We start from the raw sequence: 24394 nt of genomic DNA on the forward strand, positions 1-24394 counted from the left end.
CTGTGATTACATCGATGTGAATTAGAAATTGACATTCTTTAAAATTCCTTAAAAATCAAGTTAGTTTAATCTAATATTAAAGTTAATCATGTTTGTAAGAATTATGTCATTTTCTTTAAAATTACGACCCATTACGCTCCAAACGCAAGACAACGGTTGAGAACTACATAACCCACAAGGCTTTGCAACTCACTGATTTTCCCCGTTGCCCGGCAACGTCGCAACAGACTTTACGGAGCCATATCCAGAAGATAGGACTTTAAATCCATCTGGTGGCATTGTGTATTATCATATTCTAAAGTTTAACTTCCTTCATTTCAAGCTATAAATACCTTTGAATAATAGACTGCCTGTGTGTGTTTCACAGAGCAGGTAACAAACAGGAAATGTTGGGAGAAAACGGAGCTTTTGTTAGTGAACAGACTGAAAGCACACGGACATCTTCACATGAAGGTCAGGCAGTTTAATGCTATTTTCCCCCAAGTTTAATTAATAATTGTTTTTTTAATGTCAGCTATTTTAATTTACTTTATTAACCCGCTTTATTTCAACTTTTAATGAATGAAAACCCATTATTATTAATTATTAATTTATTTCATATTTTAAATTTACATATTTACATTTTAAACTTAAAATGTTGTATTTTTGTTATAATTTTCTCTTTTTACTTTATTGAGACATTTATTTTGATTTTGAATTTTATTGTACATAGCACTTTCCTCATTCTACCTATTTAAGCTTTGTTCTAGGTTGTGTTAAGTAGTTTTGGCTAATGTAGCCAAAACTTTGGGGTAAATAAAGCATGTATTCTCATGAATGTACTAAGTTAAAGCCAATCAGTTTTAGATACTTCGTTGTTATTGTAGTTTGCTGATCATTTTATGTCGTGCACCACGTAAAACCCGTTTCACTAAAACCATTTTACAATACCCGATATCGGTGTTTTCCCTTTAGTGTAAAGTTTGCGTTGTGAGGTGGTAGCACTATCACTTTAAAGCAAGAAGGTCCTAGGTTGAATTAGAAAATAAGTTGTGAAGACAGTGTCCTGGAGGAAAGGTCTTGGCTGTAGATTGTTACACTTGGAGTGGGTGTAAAATTGATACATAAATGTGATTAAGCACTAAAAAAAATCATGTGGCTATCCCCTGTAGTTCCTAAGTTATGAGTGCTAAAATGCTGGAAAAATAAAGTTAATTAAATGGTACAAGTCATCAGTGACTAAAAACTGTTTTCACATCTTTCCTTCCTGGCAGAATGTGATACCAAGCACTCAGCAATGCAGCAGGAGGCTGGGAGCCAATCAAAAAAGCAACTCCCTGCAGACATGTACTACAAATATGAAGAGCTTCACTCCAGACCATACATCACACCCGATTCTGAAATCCCAGAGAACCTCCTGCATCTCTCGTATCCTTTGCTGAAAAATATTTTTACACCTTCCATTATAAGAATAGTGCACATAGTTTATTTTGAGTCGTTTTTAACTTCAGCTTTTATGTATTCAATTCAATTAAGTTTTATTTATACAGCAGCAAATCACAACAACAGTCGCCTCAAGGCACTTTATATTGTAAGGTAAACACCCCACAATTTTATTTAAATATGTTATAAACACTACCTAACTCTATATCGTGCTGATGTTTGCAGCCATTATATGTTTAGCTTGTATTATATAAGTGTATGTGTAAGTATGAATGCTCAGTATAATATACTGTACATTTAAACATGCGTTGTGTATATTGTAAGTAATATGTAGTATAGACTAAGCAGTAATATTGTTTAATACAGTAGCATTATAGTGCCATTATCTTATGGTATGTGTCATATATTTCTCTGCTAATACTAATGCTTCTAAATTAATAGTATGTATAAACAGTATGTGGGCCAAAGATATTAGTATATTTATACATTATTATAAAAAAGCAGTTGTCATTTTCATGGGACTTTTGCTAAAAAACATTTTTCTGTAACACTGATGTGAATTTTAACTTTGATATCCTTAATTAATGATGCAATCAGTCACTCCTTTGGCTATGACTGTGGACGCAGGGCAAACCTGAAGCTGCTGGATGACAGAACTCTGATTTTTATAGCTGGAAACATGCTCGTCCTGCTCGATGTGAACACCAAGGAGCAGAGATACCTGCGCTCCTGCAGTGGAGGGGGAATTGGAGCAATCACGGTAAGGGGAAATTACTCATCATGCAAGTGAACTGTCCCACGGAATCTGCAATCTCTGTGACTGACAGCAGGCACGTTGAGGAGTTAAATAATGCTACTGGGCATTTAAGCATTAGCGGGAAATCTACGGCACAACTACACCGTAACCCCAAATTCCTCTGAAAGCCCTCGTTGTAACCCAGTATGCACCTCTCTAGAAATGTAACTACACATCATGTTGACTCAGCCCGCAACTAATATGATTGGCCTGTCTACTACCGCAAATTCCTCCTATGCATTTCCAGCAACTTTTCTGCTGTAGTTTTATAATTTAACAGTGCGGCTAGCATCAAATGTAAAACTCCAGGATAAATGCCAGCAACCTGGTCGGCTGCTTATGTGGGTTATATTGTAGGCACTCCAAAGATTTCCTGCAGAAGTGTACATTTATGCACCTACAGTTTTCAAGCAGAAATGATTGAGGTACACACAATTAATACCTCAATTGTTTTAATGCAGTATTTACAGGAAGATTTACAATCCCTTATTATAAAATGCATTTGGTCCAGTTGCATAATTAATCACTTGATGACTGCATTTTCTCAGACATGTGTGTGTGTGTGTGTGTGTGTGGTTAAAGGCCCACCCTGGCAAGGAGTACTTTGTTGTAGCAGAGAAGGGAAAACAGCCCAACATCATAGTCTATGAATATCCTTCATTGGGACCTTACCGCATCCTCAGAGGTAAATCGGATTCATTTTACAGTTATTATCTTAATGTTATTTGATGCTCTTGATTTAACCTGCATGTCTGTAGGTGGTACTGAGCGGGAGTACAGTTTTGTGGAGTTTAACCACAACGGAAGCATACTGGCCAGTGTGGGGAGTGCACCTGACTACACGCTGACACTGTGGGACTGGAGGCAGGAGGAGGTGATACTGAGCTGCAAGGCCATTTCACAGGAGGTCTATCGAGTCAGCTTTTCCCCATATAACCCAGGAATCCTCACAACGTCTGGATTTGGGCACATCAAGTAAAGTCAGAGTATAGTCCTCTGAAAATGTTGCAAAAACAACTTTGAGTTAGTTTCTTGTTTTATGCAGAGGATATTGTGGTAAACTCTGGGGTCAGAATAACAAAAAATAACTGCAGTCATTTCTGACTGCAGAGTTGAGGTTTTTACCCTTTTGCAATGTCGAATGTTTTTGTTTTCTTTCTCTCTCTCTTAGGTTTTGGAAAATGGCAAACACATTCACAGGTCCTAAATTACAAGGACTTATAGGACATTTTGGGAAAACTGTACCAACTGATATCGAGGGCTACGTGGAACTTCCTGATGGAAAGGTCTGTACTCGAGAGCCAGAGGCTACCTCCAAGAGAGCCTCTTAACTTCCCATTAATCCATTTAAATTGAAACTGGCCACACATCATGTAGTGAAGTCTCCAGATAAAAAGCAAGAATTTTACTTTTTTTACAACTATATTATTGATTACATGTGTAAATTAAAGTGAATAGGTGATTTGTTATTAACTGTAGATAAGAGGTAGATTGAATTATACAAGTGCATGAAATAAAGCTCTGTGTGAAAGTATGGGTAAATGTAGCTTTTAGTCTAAAGTCCTTTGAGAGGTCAGTGACACTCAGAAAGAAGTATTTACATACCACTTCATGTTTTAGTCAAGAGTATGGAGCCTCGCAAGGGACATTGGAGCAAAAAAATGAAGATGAACTTTTGCGAGATTGGCTCTGTACAAGAGAATTAATATTTCACCTCATCTTTTCCTTTTAGGTGTTGTCAGGAACAGATTGGGGCAATTTGCTGCTGTGGGATGGGAACACCATCAAGGTGGAGATTTGCCGTAATGATGGCCGGACCTGTCATGCAGGGACGGTCCAGCCGTTTTCCCTAGAAGATGGACAGCTGATGACGATTGGCTCTGATGGTGTTGTCAGGGTAAGATCCTTGCTACACCAATCACAGCATTAAACCATAGAGTCCCCTTATTTTGCCAAAAACAAAAACATTTGACCTGTCAGAGCATGGCCATGTGTCCCCTGGGTGTGAACAGTAGTAACTGCCAGCAGATACTTCTTGTCCTTCAGCTTGTTCCACCACATGCCAAACATGCTTGATCCTGATGGAGGCTACTGCCACTGCAAGTCAATTTTGTAAAGCTAAAATTAACAATGAACTTTTTCTGAAGAAGGAAGAAATTATTATTCTTTGGGAAACTATGTTGGGGACTATTGCCCTAGTGGATTAAAATACATTATTTTTAATTATTAGTACTTTATTGGACAAGAATACATTTTTTAAGGGCTAGAGTAGAAATATAGAGGCATTTTCTCTTTCTCTTAAAGAAACTGGAATTTGTGTTGAGCGTGGATTTGAGCAGATGGATTTATTGAGATCATGTCAAGCAGTTATTTTAGATAATCCTGGTGCTTACAGTACAACCAATTTTCTGTAATATTTTCACCATGACCATTTTTATCAATACCATTCTTTTTTTCTTTCTAGTTGTAAAATTGTATCAATGTGTGAATAGCAAAAGTAAAAATTTTCCCATCAGGTTTGGGACTTTGAGAGGATCAACACAGCTGACAGTAACAGTGACGGCATTAGATTTGAGATGGAGCCCAATAATGAGCTGGTGGTCGGACGCAATGTGTGCCTCTCTTCTGTGGTGAGGAGGAGCTCCCTGCCTCACTCCTTCGTTTGGTTTGCCCAGGTCAGAAAAAAAGGTTTGCACTTGGAAACCATAACACATGATCCACACTCACCTCGGTCCTGATCACTCTCCTGTGTGAACTTGTAGGATTCTAATGGAGCCATCTGGAAACTGGACCTTTCATTCACCAACACAGTAAGTTTCCTGCATCTTTTGTTTCTATGGAGAAGCTCTGTAAATGCAGCAATTTGTTTATTGGGGATTTGAATGAACAAGTAACAGTGCAGACATTTCTAAATGGATGGATTGTAACTGATAAAGACCAAAATGTTATATTCTCCGTTCTTCATAGGAACTTCATTAAACCACTGTGTGTCATAATACAGTGCGCAGGTTCCGGCCTGTGTAATAAAGTCTTTTGTGTGCAGAGTCCTGATCCAGAGTGCCTGTTTTCGTTCCATGGTGGGATGATTCAAGGCCTGGACGTATCAAAGAAATCCCACCTGATGGCAACAACCACTCTGGACTGTGAGTCCATGTGTGCTTACATACCTGTACCATGCTCTCCTTTTCCATTGATTCAGTGCTAGTGGCCAATCAACCACTAGCAGTTCCATGCATTTCAAAGAAAAATGCTGTTACACTTAAACTGTCGCCACACCCCAAAGCTATTGGGCCAGAATTTGGAACCACTTTCATGTCAGTAGATATTAGAAAAATCACCAAAATCACACATGCCTGTTCTCAAGAGCTAATACTATAGATATATAGTTTATATAAATATACTATATATGTGAAAACACATTCAAACTCTGTAAGAGCTGCTATTTTGTCCATGTCATCCAGGCTCTGTCAAAGTTTTTGACTTCCTGGCAAAACGAGAACTGACCACCAGACGCTTTAATCAGGGAGGAACTGCTCTCTGCTGGGCTCCAGCTAAGGTGAGTGTGTCAGTGAAAACAGAATTCTTCTTCCAGTGTGACTCAAAAGGCTCAACAATGGCTCCGGTGTTGGCTTTAAGGTGAGCCAGAGTGGAGGTTTACTGGTGACCGGCTTTGAGAATGGAGTAGTTCGCTTGCTGGAGCTGTACAACCCTCAGAGGCTGCAAACTATCACAGGACAGAGCCCCGCAGGAGATGCCGAGCTGCGCCTTAGACAGCCCTTCAAACCACATGATGCTGCTGTTACAGCTGTGGCATATGAACGAAATGGAGAGATCCTGGCCACAGGGGTAAGCGGTTTTCTAGTTTACTACTGTGGAAGCATATAATATGGAGTACCAGTAACAAGGCTTCTTCAGATAGGCTAAATTCATCTGCTACACAAAGCTAGGTTTTGTCAGCATTTATTGGCTTTGGCAAGAAGGAATTTCCACCCATTAAAAGTTCAGCTAGAGCTAAGCTAGCTAGAGGTGAAGTTTGTAAAGTTTCTGTAGACACTTTATCAGTCTAAGGTTAGTTTTAGTGTTTGTTGTATCTTTCTGATATCTCTTCTTATTCTGATCTTTCTCCTCAGAGTGCTGACTGCACTGTGTTCTTCTTCACTGTTGGAGAGAACTACAACCCCATCGGTTTTATCCACGTCCCTGGGCCGGTAAAGGCGCTGGAGTGGTCACCGCATTCTCACGTAAGCTCAGTGTTTAATCATTGCTGCTGTGAATGTGAAGGGTCTCTGTGATAGATTTGCATAACGTTGTTTTTTGTACGTTTTTATACAGAACGATAACAATCTGGTCATCCTGTGTCAGAGCGGTCATGTGGTTGAGGTGCACAGTCCTGATCTGGCAACTCAGAAACCAACCAACACCTTTCATCTGTCAGAGCTGCCCAGAAGATCCTTCAAGTTTAAAAGCATCAAGTCTCGAATCAAGGTCTGAAAGTGGTCTTTCTTGACTTTAGTCTCTTTGAATAAATAAATTCATTTTCGTCAGCACCGCTAAGGTAAAGAAAGATCAACATTCACTTCTGCGAGTGTTCATATTTTGGCAGTACAGCTCTGTGCTGGGTGGTGAGAGGTGAAAGGTCTTTAGGCAACTTAAAGAAGTCCAGATGCTCCAAGTCAGCAATAGCTGAGCTGTGACAGAAGTGGTTTGTGAAGAGGCTTGCAGGTTCACAGTAACTGTGAGCAGGTTAACCAGCTATAAAATCTTAAGTATGGAAGTTTTACTACTTGGATGTGTAACCACTAACTTTATCTACCAGGACTGTGGCTAAGGTTAATTGTGCGGCCTTTTTGAATTATCGCTGTTCTTAACTTTTATGGCTCCATTAACTGTGTTTTTGTACTCGGTGTTTCTTTATTTCCTGCCTTTTTACTCTGTTTAAAAGAACTGCTGCTCGAATATGAATGGAAACGTCATTTCAGATCAGATGTTTTGCATTTTAAATTCTGTGTTTCAGAGAGAGGAGGATTTTGCAAGAAATAAAGCTATAAAGGAGGAGAAGAAGAAGAAAGCGAAAGAAGAACGGTTAAAAGATACAAAAAAGCTGGATGTAGAGCAAGAAGAAGAAAAAGAGGAGAAGGAAGAATTACCTCCTATCTATATCCCTGATCCACCAAGTCCTCTCTGCTGTGGCTTCTATTCACAGCCTGGACACTTCTGGCTCTCCATGGTATGCATACAAACACAAACACACACACCCATAATGTGTCTGTTTCTTACAGTCATACAGGAATATGATACCAAGTTCCTTCACCCACAAAAGTAGAAAATAAACTAGACTACAACCTGCGTTTGCTGTCAGTGAGTAAAAACATGTAAAATCCACAGTTAAAAAGGGTGAGGTACCAAATCTTTTTGATAGCTATCAAATCTGTCCAAAAAACAAACCATTGTGCAATATCAGATATAGTCCAAAAACAAGAAGACTAGAAAACTCATCTCCACTTTCAAATATATTGTACACTCCGAGAGTCTTTAGTGCAGAGGTTCCCAAACTTTTTTTGCTGGGCCCCCCTTTGTTTTACAAGAAAAATGTTCACCCCCCCCCCCCTTCCACGCGCACGCACGCACAAACACATCCTGCAATCACACACACCCATATTTTGCTCCATCACGGTTTATTTCACACCTCAAACATTTAGTAAACAATTAAGCAAATGCAAGTAATCTGCAATAAATGACAGGTAGTAAGAAAATACACTACTAACTCTTTTACGTTATATCCGCACCTACACGGGTATTTTTGAAAACGCAGCTGTTTCGTCCACACGTAAACGGCGTTTGGAATCACAGAAAACGGAGATTTTTTAAAACTCCTTTTTTGCGTTTAAGTGCGGACGAGGAATACAGAGTTCGTCACGCAACGTCAAAGGTATGCGCCTTTTTCACGTCACGCTGTGCGCCACGTTATTGTTTACATGAGATGAATTGCAGAATGGCAGATAGAGACAAAATACTGTTAATCTGACTATCTGCAGGTTTTACACGCTTACATTTACACGCAGTTACTGTCCCTCCATTTACAAAGGCAGAGGCGTCACGGTGTAATTATTTTACCTGTAGTTGTTTTTTTCCTGTGTAATAATATTCAACATTGCTATCAATACATTTTTCAAAAAATGCCTCTCTGTGCAAAATAGGTTTAAAAACATAAACAGCTATAGGATACTGTTTGTCTGTGATTTAGACAGGGGGAACAAATCGTGGCAGGATCAGCCTGATATTATTTGTATCCCGCTGTAACTTTACTGTATAAAGAGCTAACATCTCCAAAATGTCAGGAGTAGTTAGTCATTACAACAAGTGTTTGTGAACTAACAATCAAGAATGTGGGATACTGTTTGTCCGTGATTTAAACAGCCCAGCGCTGCTCCCGGACGAAGGGAAAACCAATTATGCAGGGGAGACCTACCTCGGCACTTGTGCAGGTGAAACCAAAGGGAAGATTTGCTTCACCATATTTTCTAGTCTTTGGCTTAGAATGAAGTTGGTTTGGAAACATATACTGTTAAAAAAACATCTTAAAAGAACGGTAATATTCTGGCAGCTGGGGCGCCAAAATACGACCGTAAAATAACTGTCCCATAAAAATACGGTTATTTTCAGTAATGAAAATAGAGTTTGTTGTGCTAATTTGACATGGGATTCTGCCTTTTCCAAGTGCTTTTAGACATTAAATTAGGAACATTTTAACGTGATCAAACAATGAAATTACCTATAAACAAGGTCAATGAATGTGGCAATATGAATCATAATACGTAAATGTACAGAAATATACAGTTAATTTAAATAATAATGGATTGCATGCCCTGGGACAGAGGCGAGGCTGCCATATCGCACCATCGGCCCCTCTGGTCATCACCAGTAGGCGAAGAGTCTTGACCATGGACACAATACCGAGAGTGTCCGAGCCGGTGCTCGAACCGGCAACCTTCTGATCACAAAGCGAACTGCTAACTCTTGAGCCACAATCGCCCTAAATAGCAATGATAATAATACTTATGTGATGTAACACAAGCTTATAGGAATCATGTTATATACTTTTCCATAGCATTACATTTGAATTCAACAGTTCAATCTTTCAAATAACGGACAGATATTTGTGAAATCATGATACATTTGTGAATGTATTTTTACAATCTAAATATGCATATGTACAAAATAAATATTTAAAAACAAGTAAATTGTGTTTTACTATATTTACAGTGATGTTATGTTATTTTACCTTTCATCACAGTCTACTTATGTAAATTTAAGTAAATTTAATGATATTCTAGAAAGACAGTACAAAACTGTAAAATATACAGTGAGATACTTTGACATAACTATTTTTTGGAACAGTGTATTCAGCAATGCTTCATCTCCTGCTTTGCGTTTGTGTGGGCGCCCAGTACTAGCAGTATCCAAGCCTTGTTTTTTGTTTTGTTTTGTTTTGTTTCCCTTTTCATACCGCGCCCCCCCCGCCCCCCGCCCCCTGCAATGGCTCTGCGCCCCCCAGAGGGGGCGGGCCCCCCACTTTGGGAAGGTCTGCTTTAGTGTAAGTGAATGCAATGGCCACACATTACAGTCACATTCATCAACAAGCATCAGTCTAACTTTCTGCATCAGGTATCTATTTATCAGTTACCAGCCATGCAGTTTTATAGAAAGGAGTTAATGATATCTGTTTAGCTCTGGAAGTTGATGAGATATAGGTAAATATCCTGAATTGTGATTTTTTTCTTCACGACTAACTGTTTTCTGTCTCTCTGAACCCTGTAGGGAGGCTTTGACTCAGGCTTCTTATATCATTGTAAGTTCTCTGAGAATCAAGACGAGGATCCTGAGCAGCGGCAGGATGAACCATTCAGCTTTCTGCCTGTACATAACGCAGAGGATGACCCCATCTGTTCCATCACCTTCAGGTAGCCTGAGGACAGACGAGCTTTTCTAAACTTTTGTGCAGCTGTTTACACTTTACATGTTTTGAATGAAAAAGGTGGTGATTGAAGTGTAATTCCTGGTGCTTTGCAGCTCCAACAGACAGCTGCTTCTCTGCGGCATGAACTCGGGCTCCATCAGGATTTATCCCCTGCAGCCTGGTGATCACAGCCTCACCTCCATGCAGGCATACTGGACTCTCAGCGTCCACGACAACCAGTATGGACACCTGCGACACATCCGCTGTAGCCACGACGACCTGTTTGTGCTGACAGCGGGAGATGATGGGAACATCTTCTCCTACAGCCTGCTTCCTCCGGAGGAGATGCAGCAAAGCCTGCAGAGAAAGAGAGCCAAGATTCCTTCACCCAAGGTCGGTCACATTTTGATGGCGTATTGTCTTTAAACCAGTTATATAATAATCAGCTTGAGTTTGTAAGGGACTAAAATTGAGCTAGTTCATAAGTCTAAGTTTAAAGGGGCACTTTATAGGCCTAAATGCTGAACTCGTGGTCACGTGTTCCCAAGTAAAACAGTTCAGTAGAAGACAGACCCCCCCCCCCCCCCCCCCCCCCAAAAAAAAAAAAATTGTAAAAAATGTTTAATAAAATTGTTTTATATGTGTGAGGTTGTATCAATATCATCTTTTTTGCATGATTTAGATAACTCTTGGGATTGAGACTGAGGATATTGAAGATCCAGCAGCCTACAGGTGAGAATAAATAGCAAGTTTAGTTATAATTTTGTATCAATTAATAATTTCTTCCTCTGTATATCTACCATTTTCTCTTTTTGGGACTCTCATAAACTGTATATACAGGTGAAACTCGAAAACTTGAATATCGTGCAAAAGTTCATTTATTTCAGTAATTCAACTCAAAAGGTAAAACTAATATATGATATAGACTCATGACTTACAGCTTACCCCAAATTCAAAATCTCAGAAAATTAGAATATTGTGAAAAGGTTCAATATTTTAGGCTCAAAGTGTCACACTGTAATAAGCTAATTATTCCAAAACACCTGCATGAGGTTCCTGAGCCTTTACATGCGCTCTCAGTCTGGTTCAGTAGGAATCACAATCATGGGGAAGACTGCTGACGTGACAGTTGTGCAGAAACCCATCACTGACAGCCTCGATAAGGTGGGAAAGCCTCAAAAGGTAATTGCAGAAGAAGTTGGATGTTTCCAAAGTGCTGTATCAAAGCACATTAATAGAAAGTTATGTGGAAGGGAAAGGTGTGGAAGAAAAAGGGCTAAATGAAAAAAAGAACTGGTCTGTTGCTCAGTGGTCGAAGAGTCTGGAGGAAGAATGGAGAGGCACACAATCTAAGATGCTTGAAGTCCAGTGTGAAGTTTCCACAGTCTGTGTTGATTTGGGGAGCCATGTCATGCTGGTGTTGGTCTACTGTGCTTTATTAACTCCAGAGTCAATGCAGCCATCTGCCAGGACATTTTGGAGCACTCCATGCTTCCTTCCGCAGACAAGCTTTATGGAAATGCTGACTTTGTTTTCCAGCAGGACTTGGGACCTGCCAACACTACCAAAAGTACCCAAAACCTGCTTCAATGACCATGGGATTACTGTGCTTGAGTGGCCAGCAAACTCACCTGACCTGAACCCCATAGAGAATTTATGGGGCATTGCCAAGAGAAAGATGAGTGACACGAGACCGAACAATGCAGAAGAGCTGAAGGCCGCTATTGAAGCAATTATAAAAAATAAAGGTTTCAAATATCTTGCTTTTCATGTAATGAGTCTATATCATATATTAGTTTGACCTTTTAAGTTGAATCAGTGAAATAAATGAACTTTTGCATGATATTCAAATTCAGCTTCACCTGTATATGATGGACATAGCTCACCCGATCTGAAACATGAAGATACCTTAACCCTGCATTATTTCTAATGGCCAGTAGAAGGACACTCCTGTTTCACAAAGACATAGAAAGAAAATAACCTTACAACCAACACATCTGTGACCTAAGTAAACATTTTCCTGATGAGTTAATGGTCTCAGTCACTACTTTTAAGTCTTATTAATGCATTATGTTTATTTCGGACATCAGAGTTACACATACTTTACAGGGTTGACAAGTAGGCAGAATATGAGCGTGCAGGGTTCCTCGGTTTCATAGCTCGTGACATCATGTTATAAACTGCCAAAGTGGGGGTGGTGAAAGCTTGACTCTTCACAATGAAACTTTGCTGTGGCTCATGAAAAGTATCAAGTTTTCTCTCTTCTAACTTTCTAATGTCTCCTTGTTCCAGCTTAGAGATGGCTAAGCAAAAGCTGCAAAATGACCAACTGCAAAAGGAGGCTGAGCTAAAGGTTTCTGAAAATCAGAAGAACCTGAGTGAACTCCAGAAGAAATTTAAGAAAGTGCTGAATGACAACCAGAATCTGTCGGAGCACATTCGCCTGAAACCTGAGGTACAAATGCAAATCTGGGATGTGTATGTGTGCACATACGTGTTGGGAAATTCAGCTGCGTTGCCACTGAAACTGAGATTCAATGAGATCTGAAAAATAATCTGATCTGGAATGTTTTATTAAGGGATAGACACAGTAGATTGTTGTTAGATGTATGTGTTGGTGTGTCTGTAGGAGCTGCAGCTGGACCAGCGACGTTACAAACAGGCAGAGAGGCTGAAGGCCCAGCGCGTGATGGAGGTCAGGAAGCAGCTAGCCTGGGAGCAGGAGCGCTGCAGCATAGCACTCAAAAAACTACAGGACTGGTACATGCAAGTTTTTATTCTACAACTATTTATATTATTCACAAATCAAAAAAATAGTAATTTGTCTTAAAACGAGCCTTTTTGGTGTGCAACAAAGTGTTAGCTCCTCTCCTTCTAAGGTTAGCGTCCCTTTCAGCCAGCTTTGTTCTGATTCTGACTGCCTGCCCCTCAAACAGAAAGCTTGAACAGCTGGTGGGACAAAGCTGTGTTCCTGACTTGACCACTGACCTGCACATACTTCATTACTTGAAACTTTGGCCAAGTGAAATATGAGCGTGCATCTTTAGAATAGTGTATGTAGCCAAATGACAAACACCTATGCTTGATGTCAGGTTCAGGGACTCTCTTGGTGGAAAAATGGTCATTGTGGTTGCCATCCAGACCAGCCACAGAGTCTCCACTTACCATTTACCGGAGCCTGCCGAGCTTTCAGCTCAGGTCAGGCATCGGAGCACAACCAGAGAGCCTGTTGGACACAGAGATGCTGCACTAGATTGTAGGAAAGTCAGAGCAGAGACTGCAAAAGGCAGCACCAAAATTGACGGTAAGAAAGTGATTGTGTCTTTGTTTTACACATCAAAGATCTATCTTGACCTGCATTGTCACCTGTGTGCATCCAGAGGAGGAGGTGTTATGCCACCCAGTGATTCGTACAGCCAAGATCAAGCTGGGAGATCGTCAGGAAGAGAGACTACGAAAGGCTGCAGAGAAAGCTGAGCAAGCTCGAGCCAAAATAGAAAAGAAGAAGCAGGAATGGGCACAAATGTGAGTGACTCTGCAGTGTCAGGTTAACCCACTAAGGAGTAGCTGGGGCTTAAATGATTACTATGATGCTGGTTCAAAAATGTGTTTGGATTTTTGGTGTCTCAGTTATGCAGAGAAACCAAGTGAGGACTATGAAGATCCGAAGGACGTGGAAGCCATCCGTGAAGCCAAAGAGAACATCGGGGACTACATCGGGGTGAAACACCGGAGGGTGAACGCTGAGATGAAGAGAGAAGAACTGATTTCCTTGGAGGAAAATGTACAAACTCACACTAATACCCAGATGTTCACATCTGCTTTAAATATTCTTTGTGCTATCTATTTCACACCTACGTGCAGGCATATAGTTATGGTCCTTAAATGTCATTATTAAATTATCTGGATAATCTAATGACTCACTCCATCATCACTAGATGCATGAAAAGCAGAGTGAGGTGAACAGACGGATCGTGGCGTTGCGGGACTCCAAACTTCGTCTGGTGTCTTGGTTGCGTGCTCGGGCTCAGCAGCTGCAGAAGGTCCAGCAGCGCCTGGCGGTTCATCTCCGCCGGCCTCCACCCATCCTGCCCAACATGTTAACAGAGGAAGTGCCAGAGGAGAAGCTGCGGTACAGCCACTCCACCCTGGAGCGATACCGGTCACTGAGGGAGCAGAGGTACAGAGGATGGCTGTTCTCTGAAAACCAAAACTTTAAATGGTTTCAGTTGGTTTGCTTGACATTGTTGCTACAATGACATGAAAAACATTAGAAAACAAAAACTGTAGATTTTTTATGTTTTGTTTTTAAAAAGGTTTAGGGATTTGGAGCAGGAGGGAGCAGCGAGTTTGTTGGAGCAGCTGGAGAAAGAAATGGAGGAGGATAAAAAGGAAGAAGAGCAGAGGAGAGATGTAGAAGAAACTCCCAGATTGTCTGTTTCATCTGTAACCAGAGAAGAAGAGGAGACACCAGTGGACGAAGGATCTGAACTGAGTGAGCTGGAGGAGGAGCTTCAGAAGGAGGAGGAGATCAGACTGCTGCATGAGCAGAACACTCTGCTGGAGGAGGTCATTGTCATTAATTTGATTTTTAACTGAATAACTAGTTGGAATGTCTTCTGGATAATAACTGATGTGGGGATGGATTTTATCCTCAGATGGAGACTGCGGTTTGTCAGTTTGACGCGGAGCTGCTGCTGCTGTGTCGACAGAAGCTGCATCTGGACTGGCGGCTGAAGCTGGCTGACCTCCGCCTGGTGACGCTCTTTCAGGAGATGCTGCTCCTCAAACAATTTCAGAGGAGAGAGGGAGGCTTACATGAGAAGCTCAACACCTGCATTACGGAGGAGAACAGCATCACAGTAGGTGGATTGAATTAGCCTGGAGTTGGTGTTTTTATTTAATAATACGCTTTAGTAATCTGCTTAAAAGGATATAGCAGCGTTCTTATGTTTTAGCTCACCTATGCACATCCACATGCATCGTTATTTTGAATGGACAGTTTAGGGATAAAACAGAGTGGCTCATTTGGCGACGAGCAGAGGAGAGATGTTGGGCTTATTGAAAGGTAGATGTTAAAGATGGAGAAAGAGAAAGAGGAGGTTTTTAGTGTCAGAGGGCGTGCAGGTGACTGTCATAACAGGAAGACGTGGAAGCAAGTGGTTTGTTTGTTTAGGGTCGGCACAATTGTCAGCTTTTAGAAAGCTTGTCACTTGCATTCATCAGTAGTTGTTGTACTCTTGATGCTTCTGGTGGCTTCATACATTGCTATTTTACAGTGACATTCCTTATTTTATTTGTTCTGCTGCTAAATGTGCTTTAAAATAACACTGACTTACTTTAAATTGATAAAAAAGACTTGAAAACAGACCCTGAAGCATGAAGATTTTAATCAGATATGTGACTCAAATTTACAATTCATTTTTTCCACACATAACTACAATAACTGTGTAGTGTTTGCTGCCAAACACTGGTGGCCTGGAAATCATTATTTGCCAAAAAACTGTGTAAGCACAACACTGGACCTGCAGTTATTGTAGTCCTCACACTTCCTTCCTCTGATCACTCACAGTCAAAGCTGGGAGAGTGCAATGAACAGCTGGAGATGAAGAGGAGAGACATAGCCAAGCTGCAGGAGAGGGAGAAGGCTCTGACCGCTGCCTTCCAGGCTTCGCTCGGGGAAAACAATAAGTATGAAGAGTTTCTGACCAAAGTCTTCAAGAAGAAGATCAAACGTGTGAAGAAGAAGGAGCAGACGGGAAATGAAGGTGAGGGAAAGTAACACAGTGTGTGTAACGATGTGTGCATCAGTACTTTATGATCACAGTCTGTGTTTGTAGAAGAAGAGGACAGTGATGGAGACTCTGAAGAAGACGATGACTGGGATGATGATTATGACAGTGAAGAAGAAGGAGCTGCTGTGAATGTCAGTATTTGCCCTGAAGGTCAGTAAAGTGGTGAAAAACATTCATCTCCTTTAATTTTTTAACAGTGAAAACTTTTCTGTTGTTCCAGCAGGAGCACAGAAACGTTTCAGTACTTTGAAATGCACCATTAAAGACAGATTTCAGGTCATTTCATTTTTCAGCCTGAAAACAGGTTTCTTTAATTTGACTTTAAGCATAAGTCTGTGTTTGTGTGTCTCAGGCTGTGAACCTGAGCTGTTTGAGAACACACTGCAGCTGCGTGAACGTCGACTGGACCTGGAGGAACTGTTAACAGAGGAGAAAAAGAGCGCTGAAGCTCTGAAGAAGGAGAGCGACAGCCTCGCAAAAAAGGTCAAACTCATCGGTTTTCATCACTGTTGCGCTTTCTGTACCTTGCTCTTGTTATAACTCGTGTGTTTTGCACTCATGTTATTGTGCTTGTGTTTTTGTGTGGATTTGATCTGCTCTGCAGGAGAAATCGGTGAAGAGCAGCCGGGCTGCACTAGAAGACGACTTGGATTTAATCAACAGGGAGAAACTGCAGAAAATCAGTGAACTGGATGTTGTGGTTCCTCTGAGATTGCACCAGGTAAATGGGATGTCATGCTGGATATTCTCTGGTGACAAAACTGCTTCAAGCAAGTCATAACAACACATAACAGATGATTGTCTGCCTGCTGTCAAAAATACTTATAGTGAGAATGTACAACCAGCTCAGTCTCTACAAAAACAACTGATTAGTCCATTTCACCAAATATCCAAGCTTTTGCAAAATCTATACAAATCCTGCCTATTTTTAAAAAAAATTAAAAAATTAAATGTATGTTAATTAAAAATACACTTTAGAAATTATAAATTTTAAAAGAATATTGCAGGAAATAAAAGGTTTTTCTCAGAATGGGCATTTGGACCGTGGCGATCACACAATATCCACAAATTTTAATAGCCATTAAAAAAACATTCTGTGTACATGGGGTTTTTTTTTGTCCTCGTAGAGTTATTGAGTCGCACAGATGTTTAAGTCTTTAAATAAAGTGAATAAAACAAAAATTCAAATGAAGAAACAAAGTAGAAGAACACTCTTTTGCATGCGTGATTTTATTGATCTTTATTGATCCAAAGCCAAACAGGATTAAAACAAAACATTTTCATGGATTTTACAGATTTTTATTATGAATATTGACCATAATAGACTTCCATGCAATACTTTGTGATGTTTTATTTAAAAGAAATGGTTACAGTGCAGTTTAGTGTATATTACAGAAGTTCTTGAACTTTTTCTTTTTGTTTTCTCCTTCCTTCCACTTTCACCCTGCGTCTTCCAGATTGAGTATGTTGTTAATGGCTCAGTGCCGTCAGATCTGAGTGAGGCGTTGGTGCTGGACAAGAGTGAGCTGGACAGGCTGAAGGGGCGCATCCAGCAGCTGCAGGGGGAAAAGCTCCATCAGAAAGATCTGCACCGTCAAGCTCGCCAGCAGCACACCAAGCTCATCCACGACCGCAGAAACATGGCTTCCACGATCCAGAGTAAGAGTCTCTGACATGGAAGAGCTGAAGTGTAAAGATATACGAGAAGTTCACAGGTCACATGTAGACATTAGCTTTAAAAGAAAACACACATGCAGATGAAAACAAATCCAGATTTGTGTTGCAGGATTTGCCACATGGCTTCAAGAAAACATTCCTGTGACTTTCTTCATGCGTAGATTTGATCATGTGTTTGTTAATCTGTGCTGTTGGGTGCCTGCTTGTATCTTGGTGCAGCACTGGAGCAGCAATGCAACGAGTTGATGAGAACAAAGTTTGGGAGGCTCGTGGATTTGGAAGCTTTGCAGATGCTGTCGGGGAACAGGAGGCTGGAGGAGCTGAAGCAGGAAAAACTCCTCAAAGAAGCCGCATACGCCAAGGAGATCAGACAGTGGGATGTATGCTTATCTGTGTGTGTGCGAGATGTCTACATCTGTGCTGTTTTGATCATTTGCAAAGTGAACATTTTAAAACCACTTCGGGTTACGTTTTTTTAAATCTTCTACTTGGGGTGTGTGTGTGTTCAGGCTAAGGTAGAAGAGGCACGTCAAGCTGTGATGGAGGTGACCACGTGTAATACGGAGCATCTCCGCAGTGCAACGAGTCTGAATGAACAGAAGAAGGAGCTACAGCTTAAACTCAGCACCAGCCAAAAGAAAATGGTAAACAATGTGCAAGGCTGATGAGCCTGGGATCCACGGTGTCACACACACATATATAAATAAATAATGCAGTTTATTTTAATAGTGTCGTTTAACATAAATACTTTTAATATGTTAATATTTCCTTTTTGTTCCGGATAAAAAGTGAATCCCGCTATAATTATGCAATTCTGCTTTTCTCATTCAGATCCAGAGACTTATACAAAATATACAAAATATTTGTTGCTATCATGTGTTACTTTGCCCATATACTCTATAATCTATATATGTGTGAATGTATCCAGGGCAGACAACAGTTCCAGGACTACAGGAGACGCACAGACCAGGAGGCTATCCAGAATCTCCAAGACTTGGTGATAAAGCAGTCTCAGCAAGCTGAAGCCCTCAGGAGAGAGATCCACCTCCTGTCGTGCAAAGGGGGTCACATGTTGCCCCCTGATCAGACCAGACTGCCACCACTTTCCCCCTTGCGCACCCCCATAGGCAGCATCAACACTGGAAAATAAAGAATGTCCACATAGCGCAGCTGAACAGAGTACGAAATATACATGTACCCATTTATATCATGAACACTTTGCACACCAATAAGGCTTAATAATCATGGAGTGTTGCTTTTCAGTGACCCTCATCACCTTTTCTCTTCTGCTATTAACACACCTAAAGAAACATTAAACGAATAAGCACCCAGTACAGGGACACTTATTTAATGAGATATGATTAGAAACATAAATGAAGTTATGAAATATGTAGTATTTCTGTATTTTGACCCCACAATGAATAGAATGAACTTTTTGGGACTTCCTTACCTGCATGTTTGAGCATGCATCAAAACTTCCCACAAATTACTGTAATTAGTCAAAGAAATGATCATAGAAGCATAACAAACATCATCATGATTAGTGTAGCTTCTATCCACTCGCACCAGCTGTTAAATAACTCCAGTCTATTTGAGGTCAGACAGCTTAGCAGTGGATCCCATATCCAGTCCGAGTCCGGCACAGAGGGGCTGAGTGAATGTGGTCTGGACTCTGTGGAGGAGAGTCATGGTGCCAGAGACGCTGTAGAAGGACAGAATGCCTGCTCTGTGATCCAGGTACACTCCTACTCTGGACGGCCGGCAGACTGAAATGGGAGTCTTTCTTTTGTTATGTTTGAAAAAGCATCTTTGGTTGACACATTGCAAAGCCCAGGATTTGTCATTGTGTCCGAATTCACTTTCTTCTTGCTGCTTCCTGCTGATATCCCGGTATGTGACTGCCACTGTAACCCCTCCGCCGCTCCACTCCACCTCCCAGTAACAACGTCCAGTCAGAGTCTCTCTGCTCAGCACCTGAAACCTGTTAGTGAAAGCATGGGATTCTGGTTTGTTGGCATATAAATCCACTGCCAGTTGCACTGCCGCTAGCAAAGTGGGCATTCCTGTTACTTTCCTGTTCCCTTCGGACAATATCAATAATGAGTTTGCCGTGCTCTGATCCAGTGTGAGCTGACAGGAATACTGTAAGAATGTAGCTCTTGTTTTGGGATCTGGTTGTGGCAGTAAAACATCCACTTCACTCACTGTCTGTGAGATGTTGGTATAAACGTCACTAAAAATTTCCTGCATTTTATCCCTGGCTTTTGCCACAGCTGCTGTCACATCCTTAAAGTAGCGCAGAGGACGGATATTGATGCTCGGTGAATCTGTCCATTCGCTGATGTGTGACAGTGAGGTGTAAGTGCAGAGAAACTGTGTGTGGTCCTCCGTATGGAAAAGCTGCTCCAGCTCAGTGTTTCTCCTCCTCAGCTCAGAGATCTCCTGCTGCAGCTTCTCCTGAAGCTCTTTAACCCGACTGACCTCAGTTTTTTGCTGAAGTCTGATCTGCTGGGTCACATCAGAGCTTCTTTTCTCAATCGTTTTAATCAGTTCAGTGAAAATCTTCTCGCTGCACCTCACAGCTTTATCAGCAGAGTGATTAATGGCCTCCACCTCCTGCTGAAACACTCTCTTGGCTTCCTCTCTCTCCTGGATTCTCTGCTGGAGTTTTTCATGACTTGCCCCGAGTGCTTTCTGCCTCTCTTTCCTTTCTGCTTCAGCGGAGACAGTGCAGTGACCTTTATGCTCATCCATGGAGCACAGATAACAAATGCACTGTTGATCAGTGCGGCAGAATATCTTCATCACCTCATTGTGGCGAGGGCAGATAATCCTCATCTGGGAGGGGTCCACCAGCTTGTGTTTTTTGAAGGCAGGAGATTCATAGTGAGGCTGGAGGTGCTGCTCACAGTAAGAGACCAGACACTGCAGACACGACTTGACAGCTTTCATTTTTTCCCCAATGCAAAAATCACAGGCCACATCTTCAGATCCAGCATCGCAGTGATCAGCAGGAGGAGCTTGGAGTCCGCTTTTCTTCAGCTCCTCCACTAACTCTGCCAACATGGTGTTTTTCACCAGAGCAGGTCTTGGTATGAAGGCCTGTCTGCACTGAGGGCAGCAGGGGATCTCCCTCAGATCACCTCTATCCCAGCAGCATTTGATGCAGTTCATGCAGTAGTTGTGTCCGCAGGGAATAGTCACAGGATCTTTCAGTAGATCCAAACAGATCGAACAGCAGAGTTTGTCCTGGTCGAGCTGAATTCCTTGCTGCGCCATTTTACCTCAGAGAGAGTGAGTGTGTGAGAGTTTCACTTCCTGCCACCCGATCCAAACCAAAACTCAGTTCCTTTTTCTTGCTTTGCTATCTTGTCAGTTGTCTGCACTCTGGCATATATTTGGAAGGATCAGAAAACAGGAAGTTATGTTGATCAAAGGGCAAACAGGAAGAAGGGGGAGGGTGTTTTATGGTTCAGATAATTCCAGGAAGAGGAGTGGTTTCATGAAACAGGGAGTGTTTTTATGTTCTGAGTGTTAGAAATAGAAAAGAGTGAGTGTGATATAAAAATGCCTGCAGACAAAACAAAGCAGAACCAAACCAGTGAAACCAATCATCACTGGTTTGGCTGTAGTGTTGATCCATGGGTCTGTAGATCTGTTTTCATTGAACAGTTTGTGGCCTAAATTGATTCATGAAATACTAAACATAATGATGTACCAATTCAGCGTAATGTAAATCATGTTTGATATGTAATATGGGCATCATGTTTTTTCCTCTTGTAATCAATGAAGCAGTTTATGGGAAAGTGCTCTGGTGCTCTTAACACATTCTTTATTTTATTTTATTTTTTTAAAGCTTATGTTTGTAATAATAGAAGTAAAAATGATTTTTTTAAAAAATCAGAAAAATAACTGATTTTTTTAAACTGACAACTAGGTCACTTGGTACACTTGGTCTGCTGCTTGTTAGTGCAAATATCTAATCAACCATTCATATTGCAGCAACTTAATGCATTTAGATAGGTAGATATGATCAAGACAACCTGCTGAAGTTCAAACAGCATCAGAACGAGGAATGTGATGAAACCCCAAAAAGTTGATTCTGTTCATCTGGACGTAACGTTTTCAGGTGGATAAATGTTTCAGCTCTCCCACTGAAAATGCAACGTCCAAATGAACAGAATCAATTTTTTGGGGTTTACTGACCTGGATGATTAAGCATGCATCAAGAATGTGATGAAAGTGACCTTGACCGTGGCGTGGTTATCGGTGCGAGACAGGCTGGTATTTCAGAAACTGGCAATCTATCAGGTCGATAAGCAGCAGAAGAACAAACCAGGTGCCATTCCTGTGAGCTAAAAATACAAAAGTGAGGCTTCAGTTCACACTGATTCACCAAAACTGCACAATAGAAGATTGGTGAAGTGCTGCCGGATCTGAAGAGTCTCAGTTTCTGCAACATTCGGAGGGTAGGGTCAGAATTCGGTGTAAACATCATATGGCCAGCAGATCTGTATGATCTTAGCAAAATCCCTGAGGAATGTTTCCAGCAGGCTGTTGAATCTATTTCATTCAACTGGGTACTAGGCGATTTTTTTTTTAGGCCCAAGTATCCCTCACTAATATGATGCTGAATCAACAAATGTGGAAGTGAAGTCAGAATCAAAATCAATCAGATGTCAGGTGGCCTTGAGATGTTTTATTGAAGCAAATCCAACCAGGATGTAAGGTGATCATAAAGATTGTGACTATCATAACTATAGAAATCTTTAAGCAGTTGTGTTCAAAGTTCAAGGTGCTCCTCTTCCAGGACTGTGAAACACTCACGCTGTTATTTAGTGCATATAAATCAGCTCATTATACTCTGTTCATACTCTGTTCAGTAAAATGCACAAGTTTACATGTTGTTCCATTAAATTTGCTGCTTTTTTGTGTCGTGAGTTTCGCCAACCTCATTTTCAGTAAGAATTTTTTTGTTTAGTTTTATTTAACTGTTTACAGTGGTATGCAAAAGTTTGGGCACCCTTGATAATTTTCATGATTTTCCTTCATAAATCATTGGTTGTTTGGATCAGCAATTTCATTTAAATATATCATATAGCAGATGAACACAATGATATTTGAGAAGTGAAATGAAGTTTATAGGATTTACAGAAAGTGTGCAATAGTTACTTAAACTAAATTAGGCAGGTGCATAAATTTAGGCACCCCAACAGAAAAATTACATCAATATTTAGTAGAAATACCAGCCTCCAAACACTTCCTATAGCTTCCAATGAGAGTCTGGATTGTGATTGAAGGTATTTTGGACCATTTTGTTTTTACAAAACATGTCCAGTTCAGTCAGGTTTGATGGTTTCCGAGCATGGACAGCCCGCTTTAAGTAACACCTAAGATTTTCAATAATATTCAGCTCTGGGGACTGAGATGGCCATTCCAGAACGTTGTACTTGATCCTCTGCATGAATGTCTTAGTAGATTTTGAGCAGTGTTTTGGGTGGTTGTCTTGTTGAAATATCCAGCCCCGGTACAACTTCAACTTTGTCTCTGATTCTTGAACATTGTTCTCAAGAATCTGCTGATACTGACTGGAATCCATGTGTCCCTCAACTTTAACAAGATTCCCAGTACCTGCACTTGTCACACAAACCCCACAACATGATGGAACCGCCACCACATTTTACTGTGGCTAGCTCTTGGAATGCTGTGTTCTGTTTCCGCCATGCATACCGCCTCTTGTTATGCCCAAATAACTCGATTTTAGTTTCATCAGTCCACAGCACCTTATTCCAAAATGAAGCTGGCTTGTCCAAATGTGCTTAATCATATCTCAAGCAACTCTGCTTGTGGCATGTGCGTGGAAAAGGCTTCTTCTGCATTACTCTCCCATACAGCATCTCCTTGTGAAAAGTGCGCTGAATAGTTGAACGATGCACAGTGACGCCATCTGCAGCAAGATGATGTTGCAGGTCTTTGGAGCTGGTCTGTGGGTTGACTATGACTGTTCTCACCATCCTTCGCCTCTGCTTATCTAAGATTTTTCTTGACCTGTCACTTCCGGCCTTAACTAGAACTGTGCCTGTGTTCTTCCATTTCCTCACTATGTTCCTCAAAGTGGAAACTGACAGTTGAAATCTCTGAGATAGCTTTTTGTATCCTTCCCCTAAACCATGATGTTGAACAATATTTGTTTTCAGGTCATTTAAGAGTTGTTTTGAGGCTCCCATGTAGCCACTCTTGAGAGAAGATGCAAAGAGGGGAAAAAATTGCAATTGGCCACCTTAAATACCCTTTCTTATGTAGGTCAAGGGTCAATGAGCTTACCAAACAAATTTTATGTTCCAATAATTAGTGCTAAAGGTATTCAAATCAATAAAATGACAAGGGTGCCTAAATTTATGCACCTGCCTAATTTAGTTTAAGTAACTATTGCACACTTTCTGTAAATCCTATAAACTTCATTTCACTTCTCAAATATCATTGTGTTCCTCTGCTATATGATACATTTAAATGAAATTGCAGATCCAACCAACTGAAGATTTATGAAGGAAAATCATGAAAATTATCAAGGGCGCCCAAACTTTTGCATACCACTGTAAATGTGTGTTGGTTGCATTCTAGGATAATATTGGAGTATTTAAACTCAATACATATCCATTAATACAGTTAAATGCATGACATTTAAGCTTATTTTTCCAGAAATGGAACAGTTTAAGTGAAAATATGTTCACAAAAATTCTCAAGTCT

At 40.8% G+C, this 24394-nt stretch overlaps 2 protein-coding genes across 3 annotated transcripts; one reads left to right on the plus strand and one right to left on the minus strand.

Annotated features, from left to right (window-relative positions):
- The first annotated feature begins 188 nt into the window (after positions 1 to 188).
- On the plus strand, positions 189 to 19104 carry LOC120714188 (cilia- and flagella-associated protein 44). 2 transcript variants are annotated; one of them, XM_040000276.1, is made up of 34 exons: positions 189 to 453; positions 1254 to 1407; positions 2020 to 2182; positions 2801 to 2903; positions 2977 to 3193; positions 3390 to 3504; positions 3951 to 4115; positions 4735 to 4893; positions 4981 to 5028; positions 5262 to 5361; positions 5680 to 5774; positions 5855 to 6064; positions 6349 to 6459; positions 6551 to 6703; positions 7233 to 7445; positions 10037 to 10179; positions 10289 to 10568; positions 10858 to 10907; positions 12468 to 12630; positions 12805 to 12935; positions 13268 to 13479; positions 13556 to 13700; positions 13806 to 13959; positions 14114 to 14355; positions 14492 to 14744; positions 14834 to 15037; positions 15748 to 15943; positions 16016 to 16120; positions 16323 to 16453; positions 16575 to 16691; positions 17428 to 17629; positions 17867 to 18027; positions 18157 to 18291; positions 18576 to 19104. In XM_040000276.1, the coding sequence occupies exons 1-34, from the start codon at positions 387 to 389 to the stop codon at positions 18795 to 18797; spliced, it is 5319 nt and encodes a 1772-aa protein (XP_039856210.1). In that variant the 5' UTR covers positions 189 to 386; the 3' UTR covers positions 18798 to 19104. The 2 variants fall into 2 exon arrangements, with proteins under 2 accessions (XP_039856210.1, XP_039856211.1); XM_040000277.1 differs by having other exon boundaries at positions 16019 to 16120.
- Positions 17185 to 21078, minus strand: LOC120714192 (tripartite motif-containing protein 16-like). The gene is made up of 2 exons (XM_040000284.1): positions 19098 to 21078; positions 17185 to 18786 (listed from the first exon to the last, which is right to left on the minus strand). The coding sequence occupies exon 1, from the start codon at positions 20924 to 20926 to the stop codon at positions 19235 to 19237; it is 1692 nt and encodes a 563-aa protein (XP_039856218.1). The 5' UTR covers positions 20927 to 21078; the 3' UTR covers positions 17185 to 18786; positions 19098 to 19234.
- Positions 21079 to 24394: the final 3316 nt, after the last annotated feature.

This window comes from Simochromis diagramma, unplaced genomic scaffold (genome assembly GCF_900408965.1).
Source record: "Simochromis diagramma unplaced genomic scaffold, fSimDia1.1 OVJJ01000596.1, whole genome shotgun sequence".
In the NCBI taxonomy this organism is placed as follows: domain Eukaryota; kingdom Metazoa; phylum Chordata; class Actinopteri; order Cichliformes; family Cichlidae; genus Simochromis; species Simochromis diagramma.